Below are 22,738 nucleotides of genomic sequence, written 5' to 3'. Positions count from 1 at the left end.
TGCATCAAGCTCACAGGGGCAAGGGCTTGGTAGATGCAGAGACATAACTGAATTTCCAGGGCTGACACGCCGCCAGTCTATCCTTCCAAGCGGAGCTGTTGAGAGAACTCGGTCTAGAAGCAGACACTGCAAGGGTGGGTCAGAGAAGCCTGGGCAGTAGCCAGGAAAGAGGGAATCCCCCGGGGAGAGTCATAGTCCCTAGGTGGAGTCCCCTAGCTTTCCCCGGGAAGCCACATTCAGGCAGTAGGGGGCGGGGGACAACTAGAGGTGGCTTCTGAGCAAAGGACCAATGCTTGCTTTTCCTTCCCGGGGGCCCCCCAAGCTCTGTTTCATCCACAAAGTCTACTTTCATCCCGTCCGTTTCAAGGAAATGTCAAGTCGGAAATCAGATATCGGGCTTGAGAAACCACATTTGAGTTAATATTTGGCAGGAGACACCCAGATCTAAGGGCAGCTGGCAGAGCGGGGCTCAGCGACACAGTGACTCACGTTCCCAGGTGTCCCCACCCTCCTGGGTGGTCACGGTCTCCCTGGCGGCTTCCTCTTTTCCTGCAAACTGGCTAGGGAAGGGGGAGGTGGAATCCCCACCAGGCACTATAAGAAGTCCTCGGGCTCCACGCAGAAGCCAGCGGCTTCCGCCAAGAGCACAAGATGAGGCCGGGTCTCCCCTGCCTGCTCACCCTCCTGTGCTTCCTAGGCCCAGCCATGGGGAAAACCTTGCTCCCCACCAACTCTGACTTCTACGCCATAACCACCGCTGAGTCCAGCTGGTCCACCCCCACCTCTGGCTCCAGCCTTTTCATCCCCACTTCTGGCTCCAGTCCATCCATCCCTACCTCTGGCTCCGACTGGTCCAGCTCCAGCTCCCAGTCCCAGGTGAGGAGGCCCCAGAATCTGAGAGCTGCGTTCCTTCCCTTCCTCTGGCTTTTTGGGGACCTGACTATAATTTCATGGATGGTTAGGCCTGAGCACTCTAAAAGATTTACGACTCCCTTCGTTAACTGCAGGTGACCTGGAAATGAATTAAAACCTGGGTAAAACAATTAAATTGTTAGCAAGAGAAGCAGCATTTCAGTTCTCCAGCTGGGGGCTTTAGGGAAAGGATCCAAGCTTTCAAGAGGTTCTGAAACCTGCCTGTGCTTCAGAATCGGGGTGGGATGGAGGGGACTTTAAAAAATGGGGATTCCAGGTTCTGGCCTGGATGAGAACTGCATGGGGAGGGGCTCTGCCGATAGAAGCTCTAGAGAAGTTCGTCTAATTGGTGTGCTGCCCATCAGGGACCCTGTGGCCGGTGAGGAATAGCCCTGGAGGGAGTGAGAGCAGAGATGCTCTGCAGAACCCTGACAGTTCCTCCGAGCCTTGTTTGTAAGGGAGATGGGTGACAAGCGGGGGGAGGAGTCACTGGGCCTTAGGAAAGTGCTATTGCGCATGGGTATTTCCCCAGAAGAGTGTTAACTCCTCAGTCTTTCTTATAAGGAATCTTAAGAGCCATTTCTAGCTCAAAAGGACAATAGCGGTAACAACAAACAAAACAAACAAACAAAGAAATGATAAACAAAGCATGCACTAGAAAGGGATGGGTTCAGCTGGTCTCCATCACTAGAACGTGCAGTAAGCCTAGTTCTTTAGCAGGTGAGTCCTCTTTGAATCTCTTTTGAGGAAATGGGAAGAGTCCTGGAGCAGTGAGAGGTCAAGGGGTAGGAAGCAGTTCCTCATTTCACCTCTGTCCATGTCAGCTCTGGGCCTTTCTCTAGGAGTCCTGTTTGGCAAAGCCCAGGCTTTCCTAGCTACGGTGTGACTTGGGGTGGGGAAGTCGTAACTCCTCCAGAGCCTTTCCTCTATGATCTCTTTACTGCTTATGTGGTCGTCCGAATGGAAGGTCCAATGGGAAAAGGGGAGGACAAGGCTTTTGTTTGTTGTTTTCATTTCAGCATCAGAACTACAAGGGCAATGAAAACTGCTCGATTATCAAATGGCTTGAATGGGACTCAGAGATGGCAGCAACAATGTTCACTGATAGCCTTATAAATGCCAGGACTATGTTAGGTACTTAAGACATTATCTTATTATCAGAGGTAAGTAAAATTAATGGTCCCATTTTAGAGATGTGAAAACTGAGGCTTAGTGAAGTGAAGTCATTGGCTTACAGTGACTAAGCTAGCCAGTTATACAGCTCCAACTTAGTTGTCCATGCTCTTCACCATTGTTCTCCATGCAGCTTTCTATACTTTCAGAGTGTCTAGATGAAAGGTGTCTATTTGTAAGAGGAGACTAGTTTCAGAGTTATGAATATGCACAAAGATTCTTCGTAGCCAGAAATCAGATATATCATTTTATTCCATGATACTACGTGATTTCTGGGGACAATTAGAACTGGTTAGCATTTTTTTTTTCAAATGAGGTTAATAGTAATAATATATTTTGAGGCTTTATGACCAATCAGAAACCAGCATTTGGGTTAAGAGGATCAGCTAAAATAATAGAAAATAAAATATAGGTCAAGAAGCAGAGAAATCCAAAGTGTGTGTTGTCTAGTTAAGAGGTAAATATTTAAAAGTAGATAAGGAATGGGGGTAGTTAAATTATACTCAGAGATTTTAATTTCTTTCCTGGTTGACTTGTCTCCCGCCGGCGAGTTAGAATCGCGACTCCCACTTCTTTTCATAGCAGGCTAGGTGTCACTTCCACTATAAACCTGATTTTCTAGGGCTGGCTGTCAGCTTGATGAGCTCTTTGGAAAGCGGTGGAAAACCCCTTTATAACTGTCATTGAGCGAGTTCCCAACGTATCATTTTCTGTACTTTGAAAATGTTGAGTACCATTATTTTATGCCTCGAGTCTTTACAGGCTCTTAGACTTGGCTGCTAATTAGAGCCAATTGCAACCTGAAATCATAAATGTGAGTCGCATCTTATGCCAAAGTGCTCCGAGTGCCCGGCATGCCTCATATGTCACCCTCCAGAGAAGAGGCCACTCTCATGATTCTCATTTCACTGCCTGGAAAAGGCTCCACGCTTTGCACAACATGGCAAGTGGCAGAATCAGAACCGCAACGAGTCACATGCCTTTGTCATCCAGCTCAGGGGTTGGTGGAGTAAAAAGACACTGAGGCTTTTCGTAGTGACAATGGGCGTGATTCGCTGGGCAGGAGGTGGGTCTTACTTGTCTCCCTAACACCAGAGCCTGGAAAGATGTGGACACCAGTCAGTGTTCATCAAACCAATGCCGTGTGAGAATACATCAGTGTGAAGTGTCTGTGGGGCACACCGGGTCCTATATAACCTCCCCAAGGGGGTCACCTACCCTTCCAGAGGCCAAAGGGACAAGCCCTTATTTTTGTCCCCCATTCCCCACGTTACTCACATAGAGATTAAGCATTTGCCGCAGAGAGAGACCCATCACCATTAGTTTCATTGTCTGTGAGTGCGAGGAGCAGAAATATCTCTAATGGGCAACACTGATCAAACTTATGGACCATTTCAATGTCAGCTGAGCACCCTGGGCTGATGATAAGCAGGATGGAGGGTGGGGAGTCTGCAGTGCTGGGACAGAGATGTTCCACAGAAGACGGCGGAATGGCTGTCAGTAGGACTCATAATTATTTGCCTGCCTTTCAGGTGAACTTCAGGGTGAAAAGTTGTTAGCTCATCCTTTCTAGTTGATTGTCAAGAGACTGCTAGATGAGCTCTATTGTTTTGGGAGTTGACAGCTTTTTAGAGATCTCTTAAGAGTGGTCCAACCCTGTCTTGTGCAGCTAATTGACCTCCCTTTGTCAAAATGCAAGACTTTTTTTTTTTGGTAGCTAGTTATTATAATAAGCTATTTCCTCAAAAGTCCATGATATATTGGTCCTCCTGTAAAAGCCTTGGCGTGCTCGAGCTGAAGTCATTCTATCTTCAGTGGCAGAGATGGAGAGATAGCTTCCCAGGGAAGCTGGCCCCTCTGACAGGCTCCTGATGGGGCTTGTCCAGTCCTTATTTGTCCCTGGAAAAGACCCTTCCCTTCTCCCTCTCCCAGCCCCAGTATTCAGCATAAATCTGCTCGTCCTTTCTCTTACTCTCCAAATTTTGCAGGTGTGGGATGTAATTGATGAAGAAAGTTGAAACTAATGTCAAGAATTTGCCTGGTGTAGAGAGTTTGGGGTACAAACATATGTATATTTATTTTATTTCTGCTCATCTTAAAGATTAGGTTAAATTAACAAGTAACTGAGTTGCAAAAGCCTGAATTAATTGGTTCAGAGGTCACTGATAGAATAGATCTTGATTATAGAAGCATCTAGGTCCAGCTTGTTCAGGAACTACAGAAGTTAGTAGATAATAAATCACTGAACACACCATCTCAGCTGCAACCTGCTGACCTCTGCAACTTTGAGAAGTGTAGCCGGCATCTCTACATAACCGTGAAAACCATTCCTCCCCCCTTGATAGTTTCAGAAAGAGACCCTTGGGGCTGCTGTTCCACAGGTGAGCTTTGGGCTGGCCGTCAGATAAGATCATTGAAAGTCACAGCCAGTCGGCTGCCAGGAGTTACTCTGTAAGGCAATAGTAGTAAGAAAAAAAATATGTTAATTGTGCCGGGATCCCCTTGGGGAAGTTCAAAGGGGGCAAAAGAAAAACAGGATCTTTCAAACCTGTCATTCTAAAATATGCGGTGGCACCAATGTGTGAGCCTGAATATATTAAAGAAACATCAAATATTTTAAAATGACTTTTCTGCAAGTGATAAGCTGGAAGACTCGAAAACAGTGTGCATGAAACCTTCACATTCATACCTCGTTTGGTTCTTAACAAATGGCTGGTTTGTTGCGACTTTGAAGGATGTTAATTATACAGTTTCCCAGATGAGGAGAGGATGTTGGTTTGTGTTGTATAGCTTCACTGTAACCTACATCCCTTGATGTTTTCCTCATTCTCCCAGCAGGCACTGGGCTGGGGTTGGGGTTGAGATGTGGAAAAGAAAATGAGGAAGTAGAAGGAAAAGGAATGTGGCATTTACTGATCACTTACCGTGTATCAGGGACTTGCTTGACGCTACTTGGCTCCCCTCAGGGACATCCCTGTGAACTAGGTTATCCTGTGAAGTAGGTGTTCTCTATTTGACAGATGAGGAAACTGAGACTTAGAGAAAATTCAGGTCCCGTAAGTGGTAGAATTGGAATTCAAACACAGGACTCTGATCACTTCTTTATTTCTTTTTCCTTAACATGGGGACAGTAGTAATTTCCTTTAAGCCTCTTCCAGAAAGGAGAATCATAGTGGTTTAGCCTGACAGGTGGAGAGGTGGCTGAACCCTAAGTGAGGTACTGCCTGGGAGACATGGCGATGGCTTTTAGCATGTTTCTGGGATTCCATTCATTTACGTATTGAACTCCACTTGCTGGCCTCCAAGCACTCTTCTGACAAAGCCAGTTTCTGGCTCTCCACTTGCCAAAAGGCTCGCTTCCTGGCTCTTTACTGATGTTGAACTTATTTTTATTTACAGTCCTTTTCTAATTTCACCGGCTCCACGGATGAGCGCGGGATCTGCCAGTGCTCCGTCGTCCTGCCAGACACCACCTTTCCCGTGGAGAGAGTGGAACGCTTGGAGGTCACAGCTCAAGCTATCTCCAAGAAGTTCAACAAAGAGCTTTCTAAAGTAAGCATTTCATTCTTTTTTCCTCTTGCAACAATATCTTGGTAAGAACACACAAACAGAATACTTTTTATTCAGGGCTTTATAAGCAGCTGTTAAAAGCACATTTGCATCTAACGGAAACTTTAGCATTTATCTGGCGGTAACCTATGGAGTTCTTTATGGCAGGAAGAGTGAGAGCGCAGGAAGAAAGGATGGAGATGATTAGCACCATGGGAAAAACTCCCTTTAATACTGTGGTGCTCCCGCGGCTGGAAGGAAGCCTTGCCTGCTCCCTGTAAATTTCAGCTCTGCAGTCTTTATTTGGTTTTGTGGTTTCTTCTTCCTTTTGGTCTTATTCTTGGTCCTTCCTCCATCTTTACCTCCCTTCCTCTCCTCTGCCCTCTTCGTGCTCTAGCTTCCTGCCCTGGTACTTTTTCATCCAATTCCTATTCCAATCCTCCTCCTCTTCATTTCTTATTTCTCCTCTTGCCTCCATCTTTCCCTTGTCCATCCTTTGAAATCTTTCTTTCCCTTTCCTTCTTCATTCTTTTGCTTTTGTTTTTTGTTTTGTGCTCTTTTGGGTCTTCTCTTGCTTTTGGTCTTTCTCCTTTCTTCTTCTCCTCCCATCCCTCAAATGCCCCTCTCATCTTTCTCCCTCCCTTTTTTTCCTCTCTCTTCCTCTGATTTTGTCTTCACGGTTCACTCTCTTCCATCTCTCCCTCTCCCTCCTTCTCAATGTTAGCCCCTATTGTCTCAGCAGGGAGCTTGTGTTAGATGAGTCTAGCATTAGACCAAAACCGAAGGCTTCCCTGGGAATTTGAATCAAGACCTATAGGTCGCTCAGCCTCGGGGAGAACCCCGACTTGACCCACTGATTACCGCTTTCTCCAGCCAGAGGAAGTAGCCCTTCTCTGAGCTGGCTGGAGCGGTGTGACTTGGCATTCCAGTTTTGACCCTTTAACCTTTTTAGCCACGTTAGAAATCAATTAGAAGGGCTCCCATTTTCTGCACAGGCGAAGTCCAAGCTAGCTATCATCAGATTACGCGTCATTTGATATACCACACCATTAATTTACAAGGCGCTCTATCTTTGCCGCAAGATTCAAAATACGTTTTCCCAAGAAATTTAAGCTCAGCTACCTCAGCATCCAGCAGAATTATCTTTTAAGACAAAAATTATGAGGAGGCTGAGCCCTTGCTTTCAACCTGAATTGGTAGATAAATATTCTAAGTTTAAATGAGTGTCCAGGAAAATGTGTTTGACGACTCCGGGAACCTAGCTTCTTAAGAAATGAAATGTCCTTGAATTAATCAGCAGAAAAGGCACAGCACTAAATTATAAATTCCAACCATTAATATTCATAGTCTTATTCCAGCATAATCAAGTACAGATAAGAAGTTATGCATAAAAACATAACAAGTGGAGGAAAATCCTAGGTAAGATCTTTTCAGTTAGAGTCATTTGCTTTGAAATAGTGGAAGCGGCTGATTTGCATGTCTTCCTGGCTGGCAGGGATGTGAAGGGCAGTTTGAAACCCTGGGCTGCTCCAGGGAGAGGTTTGTGAGTCTGGGACATTTCATTCCAATCCTGTAAGGGGGAGATGGTGGCATATGCCTTGCAAATAATTGGCAGGGAAGAAGTGCAGAGTAGGAAAAACTTTCAGTTCTGAAAGTGTCAGTAGCTGGTCCTAAACAAATTGGTGATGGAGGCCTAAGAGAGGAATTGACCTGCTGGCTGAAATTTGCAAAATGGATTCGGGGCGTGACAGGTGACGCTAACAACCGTAACAGTAACAGCTTCCCTTTGTGCTTTTCTTAATGCTGCCAGTTCTAATTTCAAGCAACCCTTTAAGGCAGTTAGGCCAGTGTTCTTTTCCCCATTTTAGGGATGGAAAAACTGAGGTTTGGAAGGATAAAGACACATAAATGTAAAGGGCGCTCTTCTCTTGGCCGGTTAAGCCAGGTCAGGAATTTGGGTCTTTGGAATCAACCGAGTTATCTTTTTTCTCTCGGCCGTGCTGTTATCATCCTCTAAGAAGAGGTGCAGTAGGTCAGTAATGCCTTCCATCCAGAATTATCTCTTCAGCTGAGGGCTTTGAGTTTCTGCGTGAATTATTATAGCTGTCCCTAGGTTGCCTTGGAAATCACCGTTGATCTAGCGGCCTAGGGGGGATGCCCGTTCGGTCAGGCCGGTAGAAAAGGGTTTTGAGTGTCTATGATTCATTATCTGTCAATACACAGAGAAGACAGGACTGCCTCTGCATAAGATGCTGAAAGCACTTTATACTTTCCTTTTGTTTGTGGTGTGTCCTCTTGTGACCGTACTTAGGACAGAGACAACACAAAAGGCAGCTCAGATTTTTTTTTTTTTCCTCTGGAGGGTTACGGTCTTTGGGGCAAGATATTTAGTGTGACACTTTTGCTAATAGTCCCTCATGCATGAGAAGGTTGAGGCAGCGTAGGACACATTTAGGCAACCCATAAACACATAGCATTGATTGAGCAATGTTTTGTGCAGTGAAATGTAGTAAATTAAAAGGTCAGGTTGAGAAAATCTGAAATCACTGTTTCTGTAATAATTGCTGTCATGTATAGGGCATCCATTACATTAGGCGCTTAATATACATAATCCCTAGTGCTTACAATCATCATGTAAACTTGGTACCATTACCCACAGTTTCTAGGAAGAAATTAAGGCTTAGAGAAATTAAGGGATTTGCCCACTAAGTACTGAAGTCAGATTTGAGCTTAGGTGGGTCTAGCTCCAAAGTGCTTCATAGGTCTTGATGGTCATTTCAAGCTCAATTAATCTTGTGGTTAGAATATATTAAAATGGCAGGCTGTGACAAAGTACATTTATTTATTTCAAATAATCTGGTTATGGTTATGAGCACAGGTTTTGAGGAACTGGCAGAAACATGAGCCAGATTAATTCTTTAGCTTAATAACCAGCTGTGCTGCATTCTTTATCTATTACAAGACCACGTTTACTGCATGGAACCACTACAAACCTCCAAACGGACGTCAATTCTTAGAAGCCATCAATGACATGATACGTGTATAGCAAACAAAAGAATGGAAGCTCTGACTGTGGTGCTGGCGGTTTGAAGGCAAATTTAGATGAGTCTTCTAAAGCTTCATCTTGGAGTGATGAGGACCTGGGCAGTAAAAGTGTTGAGACACGAGGTGTCTCCCTAGGGCTAGACCCATATTCTCTGCATATCCTCGGGCAGGTTGAGCTGCCTCTGCTGAGGCTGCACCTTCCAGGGAGAGCTGGGATGTTTCCAGAATTGTCCATGCCATCTCAACCCTGGAGATCTGTTCATGGGAAGGGTTTAAATTAACAGTCTATTTAAATTAGTAAAGTTCAGACTGTGAAGTCTTTCTGGCCCATCCTCAAAATTCTCTTCCTTCTTCTAAAACTCCACAGATGATTCCAATTTTCCTGAGCGTCACTGAGCTATTCTAGAAATGTCAGCTGAAGGAACCTCAAGTCTCCCCCCCGAACAGATCTTTGTGGCTGAACTCGGGCAGGCACCCCACACACTCTCAGAGGTCACAAACTCCAGGGTAGGCCTTGGTTTTCAGGGAGAATCTGGGAGAGCCACATTTTATTTAACAGAAATGACAGTTGAATCACTCATTTTTGTAGAGCAACAGCTGTGATATGCCACCAAAATGTTCCAGGAAAGCTAAGGGAGTTTCACTTGTTCCAAGAGCTGGCAAGGCCAAATGCCAGCAAGAATATTCATTTCACAGATTTCCATTTCTGCAGTGGGTTGGCACTTCAATTTTATTATTATTTTTATCACAGGCAAGGTTTTATGCCTGATTTTTGTAGAAATTGAGACCTGGCTACCTTATATCTGTGTTTGTACTTTTGAGGGGGACTTGCTAGGTTTTATATATATATATATTTATATATACACACATTTTATATATATATATATATATATTAACCTCCTTATCCGTCAAAATGTCACCAGCCTTTTCAGCCTCATCTGATGGCAGTGAGCATCAGTTGCCAGAGGAGCTACACTAGCAGTGCCAAGGGCTGCATTTTCAACTTTCATTTAAATCCTCTTTGCCTGAAGCCCTAGCCCTTCAGGTCTGCGGCCTATAAGCCTACTCTAATTTGCACAGCGGGGTTAAGTGGAAGGGCTAAAATGACAGAAGTGAAGGCTGCCTTTGGTATTAGAAGGATTAGAGGCCAACATCTGTCTCTGAGTCTCTGAATTCATGCAGGCCCTGTGGATCACCCACTTGACATTAGCATAGTTTGGGGGAAAAGTCTCACTTCTCTTCAAATTTTTAAAAAGAATATATAGCAACTTCTAATGAGCAGGTCCTTAAAAAAGCCATGGCATTTCTTTTAGAGATCAGATACAGAAAGAACCACCAACTGTGTTTATTGGCATCTCCATTTGGAGATTCCAATTATACACTGAACCACCAAGGGAATTTTTGGAAGTATTTTAACTTAATGATCAGACATTCAAATATATGCAACAAATGTGTAATTTAAAGGTCTGATTGCAATAATCAGTTCTTGGAATAAATTTGGAATAAATATGTGGGTGCAGTTCACGAAATGTGCCCTTTATAGTTGCACGTACATGCGCATATTGTGGAGTAAGTTAGGTCTTTATGCCACTTTGTCGAAGGCAGAGGGGCTCAAAAACTCATTGCATATGGTGATCAAAGAAGGAATTCTTCCTAGAGCATTTCTTCCTCTTCTAGAAGATACTTAGATTTAGAGCAGTGGTTCTAAATGGAGGGAGGGTGCTGGTGGTGGAGATTTTGCCCCTGGGGAATATTTAGCAACATCTGGGACATTTATGGTTGTCACAACTGGGGTGGGGGTGGGGTTGGTGCCATTGGCATGTAGAGGCCAGAGATGATGCTAAACATCCTATAATATTCAAGAAAGCCCTCCCTTCCCCTAGGAAGAATGATCTAGCCCCAAATGTCAGTAGTGCTGGGAAGGCCTGATCTACAGCATATGCATTGAGGGGAGGAGGGTGGGCAAGAAACTCTGATTCAAACCAATTTAGTTTGGAGAGCTACTATCTTCAAACATTAAAACGGAGATTAAAATGTGCTTGTGAATGATGACTCTGAAGCAAAATTATTTTTAGTCTAGGCAAGAGCAAAATCCACACCCTTCCCATTGTAGTAATAGATTCTTTTGACTTTGGATAGATTTTTAAAAATCTAGTTAAATATACTTCTGACCCATTTCTTTAGTTAAAAAAAAAAAAAAAAGAAAAGACTGACAGCAATCAATTAGTCCCAGCGGACTTGGTAGTGGAGGAAGGCTGTATGACATCACTCAGGGAACGGTCTTGAGCTGTTTGACTCCCTTTCAGGTGAAGGAATATGTCCAGTTAATCAGCGTGTATGAGAAGAAACTCTTCAACCTAACTGTCCGAATAGAGATTATGGAAAAAAATTCCATTTCTTACACGGAACTGGACTTTGAACTGATCAAGATAGAAGTGAGGGAGATGGAGAAACTGATTAAACGGCTGAAGGTCGGTTTTGTTGGAAGCACAGTGATTGTTGACCAGCTGGAAATAGAGGTAAGGAATGAACTCACTTCTCATGAATTAATAATAGAGTCTTTCCAGTGAGCCGGTTCTAGGACCAGGATAGGAATCTCTCTCTTCTGATGTCTAATTCTATAAGCTCTCATCACCACCTGGCACGTGCCGTGTTCTGCTTTAGATGCACGCCTGTCTTTGACTAGTAAGTTACACACGTTGGGAACATGCTGATTGAAGAATAGGTGTCATCTCATGGTCAGAGGCAAAGAACCAAATGGCCTTTCAGTATCTCTAGAAAGGAGATAAGTGTGAACAACTCCACAGCCAAGCTAGGTCAGGGGTCTCCTCTGTTCTGGATTTACCCTCATGGGACTAGACAGCCACAATTTACCTGATTTTAGACATGGTAGGTCTGTTTCTCGTTTTGAATGATCACATAATCCTTGATCCCTCTTGGAACTCTTCTCCAAATACCGACAAGCCTCTTTAAAGGACTTTCTTATGAGTAGGTCATAGTGATGGCTTTTAAGCTCTGTGGATAAAGATCACCACATTAGGGTTATGGGTGGGTAATTTGTATCAGCAAGAATTTACTAGCACAGGCAGGACATGGGCTATAATTGAGAATTCCAGTTACCTATTTCAGAATGTAAGTTTCCTCTGGCCCTCACCACTCATTAGAAACTTAATTATAATACAGCATGAGTAAACACACATTTATAGGGGAAGGTTATTAGAAATGAACTTTAATGGACATTTGTGGATGCCGAAACTAAGCCTGTTCTCCGTTATTAAAGCTGTTAAAGTCTTTGCCATTTTCTTCTTGTCACACACATCTGCCTGTGATCTGACAGGCGTTCACGCTAAACCAGGAAATGTATTCTTCCAAATGAAACCATTCAGAAGAATCTCGGGTGTATTTCTCTGGCAATGTTTCCCTAAGTGACAAATTCAGCCCTGGAATGTTTATGAAAGAAATTGCACAATAATATAAAGTCACTCTGAATTTTTATTTCCTTAGATAAGGAATATGACTCTCCTGGTAGAGAAACTCGAGACGCTAGACAAAAACAATGTTCTTGCCATTCGCCGAGAAATCCTGGCTCTGAAGAACCGGCTCAAGGAATGTGAGGCCTCTAAAGAGGAAATTGGCCCCACTCCTCCGGCTCCAGGTGAGCGTGCCTGATTTTCACCAGGCCTCGTAAGGAGCTGAGGGTGGGATGGGGAAGGGCTCTGGGATTGTGGACGTGAAGGAAGGATGGAATTTTTGCAGCTCCGAGTTTACTCTTCCCTATTTTTAAATCTTGTCCCTTACCAGCTCTACGACTATCACCTTCTGGGGCTCACAGAGAAAGAGCACAGACAATGAGATGATTTAAAACAAAATCCCCACATTACACGTAACCCCTTTGCATTTACGAACAGGGAAAATGTCTCTGTGATGGACTGGCCATGGCAGGGGGGCGGGTGAGGTGAAAGCCTCTGGAATCCGCGAGGCATCCCCTCCGCTCTGTCCTGTGGATTGTCAGGGCTGATCGGCTCCTTTATCTGATGAGCTGCCTTGAATCCTCCTTTCCCCCTTCTTTCCTTTCCTCCTTCCACCTCTTTATTTCTCCTTCGTGTTTTCCCTAAGTGCATGTAGAGCATCTGCTGTGTAGTGTGTCCTAGGATTCAGCGAGGATTTAACGGGTTTCTCCACGTGTCCAGGACATGTGGGTGTGTCCTGCCGGCCCTCCTGGACCGCGAGTTCCTGGAGGGAAGGGATGGCGTCTCACTGCTGTCTAAGGATTCGTCCTTGGAGAGGGTCAGGTGTAGTACAGAGGTGGTCACCCCATAACCACCTCCTTGAATGGGGTCATGGAATGTGGGAGTCAGTGTCTTGGCTTTGGGATCCCAAAGGCCTGAGCTTCTCAGCTATGTGGCCTCAGCAAAAAGATCCTTCATCTCCTCCTTGGTGAAATGGGAGAACAGTAGGACCTACTGCAGGGTTGCTGTGAGGATTAACAAAGTAAGGCTTGGGAGGCTCAGAGCTCAATGATCAGGATTTCTGTGCTGGTGATTGTTACTGTTATTAATGGTGATAATTGAAGTGAACCCCGTGCTGCAAACGAAAGCGGTGCTAGACCCGTGTGCGCTTCAACACGTGCCACAGGGTCAACTAAAGCCGCAGCGTCCAGCCCTGGAGCCGGGGTCGCGGGGAAGCTCTCTCTGCATGTCCCGAGCATCTCAGCCTGAACGGGGACTCTACCTGTTCACCGGATCATACAGCTCTTGTGATTTTCATTCATTCTTGTTGTCACAACTGCTTCCTTTTTGGCCGTGCATTTCTGGATCCTTGTCAGTGTTGCTGGTTTCTTTAAGTCTTTAATGAAATACTGCCGTAGTTATAAGCCTCTTGGTGTTGTTTGCTTTCTTCTCTCCCTCTAGTGCAGCTGGGGATCTGTCACCGTATGACAGACAGAGAAGGGTTGGGACAAAGGCCACGCTCTGTCCTCTGTAACAAACGAGGCTAAATTTGGTCTGGGATCAGCAGTGTCAAAGCGTGTAGGGAAGGAGAGCTCATTCTGCGGGACCATGGAGGGCTCCCTGAGGGCAGGAATATAGCGATGACAACCCCTGTTAAAACCTGAGCATGTCTTTCTCTCCTCCCTCCCTCCGTCCCTTTTATCTTTGTCTCTCTCTTTTTTTAACTTCAGCAAAATTTCCCCATGGAATATCTTTTCCCAGCACAGTTTTCTGTGCATCCCTTGGAATGAGGACATTTTAGAGCAGGAAGGGACATTCAGGGTCATCAGACATGACTGTCTCAGTGGAGGGGACTTGGCGGTAAGGATGCTGCTTTTCCTGAGGTCACACAAGATGGTTAGTGACAGAGCTGAGGGTGAGGCGCAAGGCCCCTTATTCCCTGTCGTCTCAGGACCTTGAAGGTCAGGCATCAATAACGCAAGGTCAGTGATGGGGGAGAAAATACATCGCTTAGTATCTAAGGAAGAAAACAAGCAAGTCTGTTGTATTATTTTTGTTAGCACTTTTTTTCCTAGAACTTTCCCCCAGGTCCTTACACTTAGACTTTCATGAGCCCTCCCAGCCCAGCTGTGTTGTTCAAACAAATTGGACCCAGAGTTCCTCTCACTTTCCCACAACCTTGGCCATCCCTGGATCCCTGCCAAGCCCCTTGGCCCTCCTCCAGCTCTGTTCATATTATATTTATGATGTTTATATTAAACTGACTTTTCGTCATGTTTTGAAATCAATTTCTTTCACTTGCTCTCTTTCTATTTGGATTGGTCGATGATGCAGAATTGGAAAATCCCCAGGCACCACAAAGTTGTGGGCCTGTGGAGACTTTAATTAAAGTTACTCACTATTATGGGACTTTAAAATCTGGCCTGTCTGCTTTTTTTTTTTTCCACTACAGACTTGCACAGAACAAAACAGACTCTATGCAAGTTTCAGCAAGAAAGTAATTCTGTGCTCTCTCGGCCCCTCCCAGCAGGATCTTAGAACTAGTACCTAGAATTAGGGTTCGATAAAACACGCTTTATAGATGGTTTATGCTGCAAATGACATCTTTTTCTGCTTCACTTCATAGAACTTTCTAATCTAAAATAATTGGCCTTGTGCTCATTAACTGTTTTTCCTGAAAACAACTGACTTCAGTTTCTCTCTGTTCTCCCCCTGAATCAAACTAACTGCAGACAGTAAACTATGATGCAGAGACCCAGGAGTCCTCACTGTTGTGCTTGGAGATCCAAGGGTCTGTGCTGACACACAGTAGGTGTGCAGTAAATGGTCAATGAAAGATGTGGGGTGAGCAGCCCAAATCCCAAGCCTGGGGAAGAGCCGGGTGTTGGGCAGCATAGAGCCAGTAATTCAGAATCAGTTTCATGTGAATCATTTTATGATTGTGACCATTTTAATTGCCTAATTCTCACAAGTCAATTGCATTCTCCTCTTTTCTCCATCCACGTTCAGTTGGCCAAATGAGAGAGTGCATTGACAGACCCAAGATTATGTTTCCTCTGCTAGCATATAATCCTCAGCTTAGAAAAAAAAATGCTACTAACCATGAGGCTTCAAAAACGCCAAGTTAGAGTATTTCAAAGCCTCACCCTGTGGCCTCCCAGAATATTCTCAGAATCCCATGACAATATCTAAGGAGCTACATGATGAAGAGATGGCTGACTAAGTCTATCTGATGTAGAAGGTTCCCTGCATTATGTTCTATGGAGTGAATACAAGGCTCTTGGGAAAATTCAGATATGCAGCAGGGTAGAGCGTTAGTGTTTTATAAATAAGACTAAGCTGAATTTGGAAGATTTAATCAGTTTTTCATTCCTTTATTCCACAAACATAATTTGGTGCCACTGTATGGTCGGTCCTCTTCTGGGCACTGAGGTCACCAGGATGGGTACAGAAACCTTCAGAACCACTACCTAGGAAGGGAAACCAGTCCTGTAAAATTTCAGTTGTAGCATCATGTGGTTATAATGCTGATCGTTACCGTTTACTGAGTTACCTGTACATGCCTTCTGTCTAGTCTTCCTGACAGTTCTGCAGAGTAGGTATTATCATTTTTCTTTTAACATAAGGAGGCTGAGGCTCAGAAGGTTACATAACTCGCGAGAGGAGACACAGCTCCTAAGTGCTGGAGTCAGGATGTGAATTGGAATCTGTCTGGCAATATTTTCACTGTACCGGGCTACCTTCCATAGAGGCTTTAATAGAGAGAGAGGCACACCTGTGATTCCTGGGATGACAAGAAGGTTCCAGCGACTCACCAACCTGATTAACACCAAATTATCTTGGCTTCCTTGCTTGCGGAGTAGCTGGAAGGGTACTTTTGCTCTGAGTTCTATGGTGTGTTCTCTCACATTAGAAAATACAGAATGATTTGTTGGTCTTCCACAGATCTTGGGTCATGGTTGGGCAGTGGGTTGTTGTTCCAGTGGCAGGGTTAAGTCGGGATGAGTAAGGAAAGGAATGGAGTGTAAGACCTTGAAATGCAGGAAGGGGCTGGGAAGGGGCATGAGAAGAGAAGGGGCCGGGAGAAGCTGGGTGTCGATGGGGTGGCTGGATGGGGACTCCGGCTGGGCTGGGTGAGCAGTGGGCACCGGGCTGGCTGTCAGTTTCAGTATTGTTTTTAGGACGGTTTGCTGCCAGGAGTCGAGGAAGCCCGCCACAGCCTTGTCACGTGTCTGTCACTGCTGTAGCCGCACCTGAGCATTGACAATACTTAGATCTCTTCCTATTTCCACTTCCTTTGACCAAAGCCAGGGCTCAAAAATGGTCCAGAGGAGATAGAGGATACAGGAGAGATAGCAAAAAGGACAGGAGAGTATTTAGGAATGGTTGGTGGGTGAGGAAAAGAGATTTACATTTTATATACAGTTTTAATATTTAAACCAGGTACAATTTTAATCTCCTGGTCAACTTGTAAAATGGTGAGACATTATTATTATTTTTACTATTAGTAGTAGTAGTAATAGTAATTTTTAAGAGAAATTTATTTTGGTTCCTTCCTATCTAAGGATTTCCACATCTAGGACAGAACCGTTTATTATCTTTAATTTCATAATAAAATGCTTGAATATGTATATGCAACATAAGTTTTCCTTAAATATTATATTGCTGTTGGTTTGGGACATTTCTTTTTCAGGAAGGCCAGATCTAATTAGGCAAACAGTCCCTCGGTCTTACAACCTGCAAGAGAAAAGTGACTTTCTTCCATTTCCTCAGAGTGAAATGTAGTTGAATAAATAAGTTCTCAGGAAGAGATTTTTAACTAGAAAATTCGGTTTGTAACATATGGAAACTCAAACAGTTTTTCTTATCATTAAACTGAACACACTGCTAACTTTATTTTAATAATTCATGCATTGTTTCATAAACAAAAGCAAACAAGCATTCATCTGAGAGCTCACTTTTAGAAGAGGAAATAATAATTTATCATTTTATTTATTATTTCTTTAGTGGAGAGCCGTCTCTTGGCTGAACACACGTTGCTTTTTTATTTATGAAATGGCGCATGCATTATTAAAATAAACCCGCGACTGTGTTCTGCTTAATGATATGCAAAATTATTTGAGGTTGGGTACAGAGTGGTTTCATTCCTCTACCTGTTGTACGGTTGGCTGACTTTTCCACCAACTGCGGATTTATGAGAGCATTTAAGAAGCACGTATTTAATTCCAGGACCCTAAAGTCCCAGCAGATTGGAAAAATAAAAGCAGAATTTCTAGTAATGGTTTCACCTCTGAGCAGTCCTTGAGGAGGGGAGAGGAGGGAGGCATTTAGCAAGGAAAGGAATGGATCTCCCCATACCTATAGAGGCAGAGACTCAGAGGCGAAAGCTTTGCACCCCTTTGCTCCCCGCCGTCTTAATCTCAGGCAGTTGTTTGGAGCTCTGCTTCTGGCTTGAGCTCACCTCCTATGCTCTCCATGGCTCCCCGATTCCCCAAGCATTTAAAGCCAGGTTCTGTTCCCTCCCCACTCACCTGCTCTGTGCCAGGTGTCAGGATGAGGGAAACTGACCTCCAGTGTACTTGAGGTTGAATTTTCTTTGTTATTCCAATAAAATTTCTCACCAGTTTTTTTAAGGGTATTTATTAAGATCCCAGAAAATGGGTGTTCAAGTGTTTAGATGGCTATTATAAGAATACTGGAAGAATTTTCTTTTCTTTTTTTATAGCTCATGAATGCTCTGGGTTGGCAGGCATATCAGAGGGAGGGCTATGTGAAGGGCTAGTGGCCCTGAGTCATTCACCCAAGTATTACAGGGAATGTAGAGTCAGTGGACCAGTGAGCCTGGTCCTCCTTGGTTGTACACGTTGTGACAATGGCTGTGTCAGAATGGGAAAGATGAAAAACCTGCCCATCACTCTGTGGTGCAGGGGACTATGGATTATGAACAGCAAGACCCACCTTGTAGCTCTGCAGCGAGATGGTCACCAAGGAATATATGGGATGGCTGTGTCTTGGGCACAGAGCAGGCAACATGGCCCTAAAGTAACTTCTGTGGCTTCTCAAGGCTGAAATCCCACCATGAGAGGACCACCTTTCTGTGTCTTTAAAATACCGTGTTTAAAACTTCCTCTTCTGAGAGTAGTGAGAGTAGCTTGGGGCAGTGTGGGTATGTGGTGTGGATGTGTCCTTGGGATCTGCCCAGGGAAGGGCAGAGGGTGAGGGGAAAAAAAACCTGCCTAGGACAGACTTCTCCTTCATCACAATTCTTCCTGACCCTGGTGAAAGCATTTCCTGGCTTTATGGAAGTAGGGTAGCATTCTCGCGTGATCTTGCTTTCTTGATACGTTTATAAGAAAAATGAAATAAAATAACATTTGTGAAATGCTTTCTCATAGAAGAAAATATATTAAATTCACCAAGTCGTCCTTTCCTCTTTCTGGGCCCACAAACCTTATAATATAGCTCTGGGCAGTTGCATTATCCCCATTTCCCAGATTGAAAGCCCATCCACATAAATAAAAGGGAGTTCTCTCTAGAACGGACAGTGGGTTGGCGTTGAGACTGGAACCAAGAGAAGGTTTTGCCTCCTCTCCAACCGAGCCATGGTTGTCATTGAACGTTGACAAGAAAAATGTTTACGGATTCCTTTGGGTCTTAGGATAGTAAACTGTTTGTATCTTGTGATTCATTTTCTCTAAGAATGTCCTTTCATTTCCTTGTTCCTCTAGGGAGCTGTGCTCACGGTGGTGTGGTGAACATCAGCAGACCAGATATAGTTAAGCTCAACTGGAGAGGGTTTTCCTATAAGTATGGTGCCTGGGGGAGGGATTACTTGCCCCAGCATCCAGGCAAAGGGCTGTACTGGGTGGCACCTTTGGATACAGATGGGAGAATTTTGCAATATTACAGACTTTACAATACAATGGATGATTTGCTATTGTACACAAATGCCCAGCAGAATCGGATTACCTATGGCCAAGGCAGTGGTATAGCAGTTTACAAGAACAGCATGTATGTGAACTGGTACAACACGGGGAACATTGCCAGAGTTAACCTGACCACCAACAAGGTTGCTCGGACTCAAACTCTCCCGAATGCTGCCTACAATAACCGCTTTTCGTATGCTAATGTTGGTTGGCAAGATATTGACTTGGCTGCGGATGAGAATGGATTGTGGGTGATTTACGCCACTGAAGCCAGCACTGGTAACATGGTGATTAGTAAACTCAACGACACCACACTTGAGGTGCTAAACACTTGGCAGACCAGGCAGTATAAACCATCTGTGACTAATGCGTTCATGGTGTGTGGGGTTCTGTATGCCACCCGTACTCTGAACACCAGAACAGAAGAGATTTTCTACTACTATGACACAAACACAGGGAAAGAGGGCAGACTAAGCATTGTCATGCAGAAGATGATGGAAAACTTGCAGAGTATTAACTATCACCCTTTCGAGCAGAAACTTTTTGTCTATAACGATGGTTATCTTCTGACTTACGATCTTGTCTTCCAGCAAAAACCCCAGTAAACTTTTATGTGTTCAGGTGAGAGAGAGAAAAATTTCATGGAAAAAAAATGGTCTTCTCCACTTATTTAGCTGTCTGCGGGGCCAGGGGAACCCAGAGCATATCCGCTTAGCAGTAATGTTTGGGAGCTCTGTTCTACCATACTGGAGACTTAGGACTTCTGAGTTCTCTTGGAAGCTGTCTGCCTCCTGGGATTCACTTCTCTACTGAGATAATGTCCTTCCAAGATGGGTGGGATTTTCAGAGGTCTTGGGACATTATGGTTCTGAGGAAGCCTTCAGTGAGGTGACATCTGGAAATTAAGGAACTTCAAGAGAGCTCTGTATGGCTTTTGGGGATTCTTTGCACAGGAGAGAAGGCCCAAGGACCAGTTCTCTTCCATATAGCCTGGCTAATCCTTCCATGCCCGAAAGAATCTCGAGCTTAATTAAGCAGATTGTTATCCAGAGCTCCTTGAGGGTCCAAATCTCCAACTTACTAGCCCCTTAAACCATGTTTGTATATAGCAGACAAGTAAATTTAGCATGCTTATATCATATCTGTAAAATGCTCTGAGTTTTCTGGAGAAAGACTCTTTTTGGCATTAAATTACACACTGCAAATCAAGTGAAGATGAGGCACTTGATTTTTCTTTTCTTTGTTGTCAACCTTCGTAAGAGTCAATAGAACCCTCCACTGCAGAACTGCATTCCAAAGGCAGCTCAGAAGATCAGAATCAGACTTATCAATCAATTCTCTCACCCCTTCCCAACTTCCTACTTCAAAAAAAAATTAACTAGTTTTTAATGAAACAGATATATGATTAACAAAACTAACTTTCTTTTTTCTCATCAATGCACTTTTACTTACTCTAAGAACATAAAAAAAGCAAATGGCTGTGATAAAATGGTAGCATGTCTAGTTGTATCATAAGCAGATCATTATGATCGGACTTAATACAGGTCTAACATATTAAGATCTGACTTAATACAAGTCTGAGTCATATCAATTGCTTGCATTAAGTCATATCCATTGCTTTGTGAGAGTTTTGTCTTTGTCTAAGCCTGGAACTTGTAAGAAAATAAAATTTTAATTTTTTTCAAGGATGATATGTAAAAAAAAATACTTAAAAGCATGTGGAAAATCAGTGCAATGTGAAAACCTCGCAGGTGTGGGTGTGTGTGTGCTTTTGGGTGCCTTTATCATCTGGTCTTGGTCTATTCTCACTTGATGTTCAAGAGTCCTGCTTTATAGGACTGGCTCCTGAAATGATGTACTCTTCCCCTTTTAATAAAGGATTAAAATGTGTTTTGAAAAAATTGTTGTCCTTTGCATTTTTTCACTCTTTTATTATTAAAAAAAAAAAAAAAAGCCTTTTACTAGAGTAGTCCACACTTTGCTGTGATGTGTAGAGAATGGCTATCTCCCAGACGCCAATCCACCCAGTGGCAGATAATGTCAATAGCTTTTAAAGGACTCCAAAGTCAGGGCTGGCTCTTTAGTTTTCATTTCCCTTTAAAATCCATTCTCTCTGGCAGCTCTTGCAATATGAGCCTGTACTCTTTTCTTTGGGGATATGACCTTATGTACTTATTAATTTGCATGACTGATCTGATTATTTCCAATGTGAGGACTATATTTGTGTTGCTTATGTTCCTTTTCCAATTGAGCTATTAACATGGGTCGGAAGCCTCCAGATCTTCCCCAGACAGGACATCTTGGACAGAAAGCCATATCGGAAGAGAGAAATACCTTTACCAAAAAGGATGTATCAGAGCACAAGTGACCTAGAGCTGGAAGGACAGACAAGTTAGGCTAGGGCAGTCTTACTGAAAGGCTCATTTGCAATCCAGGCCAAGCTTTTTCAGGCGAGTGGTAGCTACAATATTCAGCATTTTTAGCAAGATTTTTCCCCTACTTTCCAGGGCTGAGCACAGAGACAGGTATGGCCTTCAAAATGCAACGAGATATGAAGATAAAGACAGGTATGTCATGTGAGATAGAAGCTAAACACAGTGATGTTATATTTAATCTGGCTCTAGGCAATTTTCCAGATGAATGTTTCTATCAAGTACACAGTATGACCTCTGAAGATTCAGGCAGGGAGGCAGGAAGTCAAGGTAACCCTAGCAATCAGCTCCTTAATTCAAAACGGCTACGGAAGTATTTGCATGAAGATTCCCTTCAAAACCTCTGGCCACCCGGCCTGGGTGTTGTCAGCCTGCAGTGGCTGCCAGCGGGAATCTACCCCCCGGGAAGGTTGAACAACCCAGGGATTCTGGTTTGAGGGTTTACTGCAACGCAGCTACATAATGGAAATTTTAGCTCAAGACATATCAGCTATCACCCTTTTGTGGGAAAAAAAAATGTGTATATATATTTAAATCAGCTTTATTGAGATGAAATTTACATGCGGTAAAAATCTGCCAATTTTAAGTGTGCGAGTAAATGAGTTTTGACAAATGTGTACAGTTGTGTAAAGGCTATGATCATTACAATATAAAACATTTCCATCATCCCCTCAAAGTTCTTTTGTGCCCGTTTGTGGTCAGCTCCTCCCCTCATCTCCTAGCCCTTGGCAACCACGGATCTGTTTTCTAGCTCTGTGGAATCACACCAGATGAAGCCTTTTGAGTTTGGCTTCTTCAGATTTCCTCTTGAGAAAGAGAACTGGTGGGTTCAAATTACCCCAGATGGTGACTGAACATTAACAGTGGCTCACAGGGTTTCCTGCATTTTCATTATTGGGAGGAGGTTAGATAGAGGAGGGTGGAGAGCTATGGTGAGCTATAATTATAGGTGTTCCCTCATGACCTGAAATTGCCTTGGGGGGAGGGGTTATCTCTGGGCATCAATCAAACCTACCTAGTATCACCACCAAAACCTGGACGTTCCCTTGCCACCGCCGTATTCAGTGTTTGTTCTCTAATCTCTAACCTTGCGCAACACGCATCTCTACCCATGTTGAGTCCTGATGCTGAAACAAGTCAAGCAAAACTGGATTTGACTCCTGGTTCTGCTGCTTACAAGTGCTATGGCTTTGGGCAAATTCCTTGAATTTTTCTGACGCTCAAAGTCATTTTCTGTATAATGGGATAACAC

At 43.8% G+C, this 22,738-nt stretch overlaps 1 protein-coding gene across 1 annotated transcript; it reads left to right on the top strand.

The window, feature by feature from the left end:
- The first annotated feature begins 731 nt into the window (after nucleotides 1-731).
- OLFM4 (olfactomedin 4) lies at nucleotides 732-19,694 on the top strand. Its single transcript, XM_010977187.3, has 5 exons — nucleotides 732-876; nucleotides 5,485-5,637; nucleotides 10,986-11,198; nucleotides 12,184-12,334; nucleotides 18,857-19,694. The coding sequence occupies exons 3-5, from the start codon at nucleotides 11,058-11,060 to the stop codon at nucleotides 19,657-19,659; spliced, it is 1,095 nt and encodes a 364-aa protein (XP_010975489.3). The 5' UTR covers nucleotides 732-876; nucleotides 5,485-5,637; nucleotides 10,986-11,057; the 3' UTR covers nucleotides 19,660-19,694.
- The last annotated feature ends 3,044 nt before the right edge of the window (nucleotides 19,695-22,738 follow it).

This window comes from Camelus dromedarius, chromosome 13, assembly GCF_036321535.1.
Source record: "Camelus dromedarius isolate mCamDro1 chromosome 13, mCamDro1.pat, whole genome shotgun sequence".
Taxonomy (NCBI): Eukaryota; Metazoa; Chordata; class Mammalia; order Artiodactyla; family Camelidae; genus Camelus; species Camelus dromedarius.
The sequence above is the reverse complement of the archived record's forward strand: the minus strand, read 5'-3'. Positions and strand labels throughout refer to the sequence as shown.

Coding starts and splice junctions, on each gene's coding strand:
- OLFM4 (XM_010977187.3), top strand. CDS start 11,058: ATGGAAAAAAATTCCATTTCTTACACGGAACTGGACTTTGAACTGATC. Junction 11,199..12,183: donor TTGACCAGCTGGAAATAGAG/GTAAGGAATGAA, acceptor TTATTTCCTTAG/ATAAGGAATATGACTCTCCT. Junction 12,335..18,856: donor CCCCACTCCTCCGGCTCCAG/GTGAGCGTGCCT, acceptor TTGTTCCTCTAG/GGAGCTGTGCTCACGGTGGT.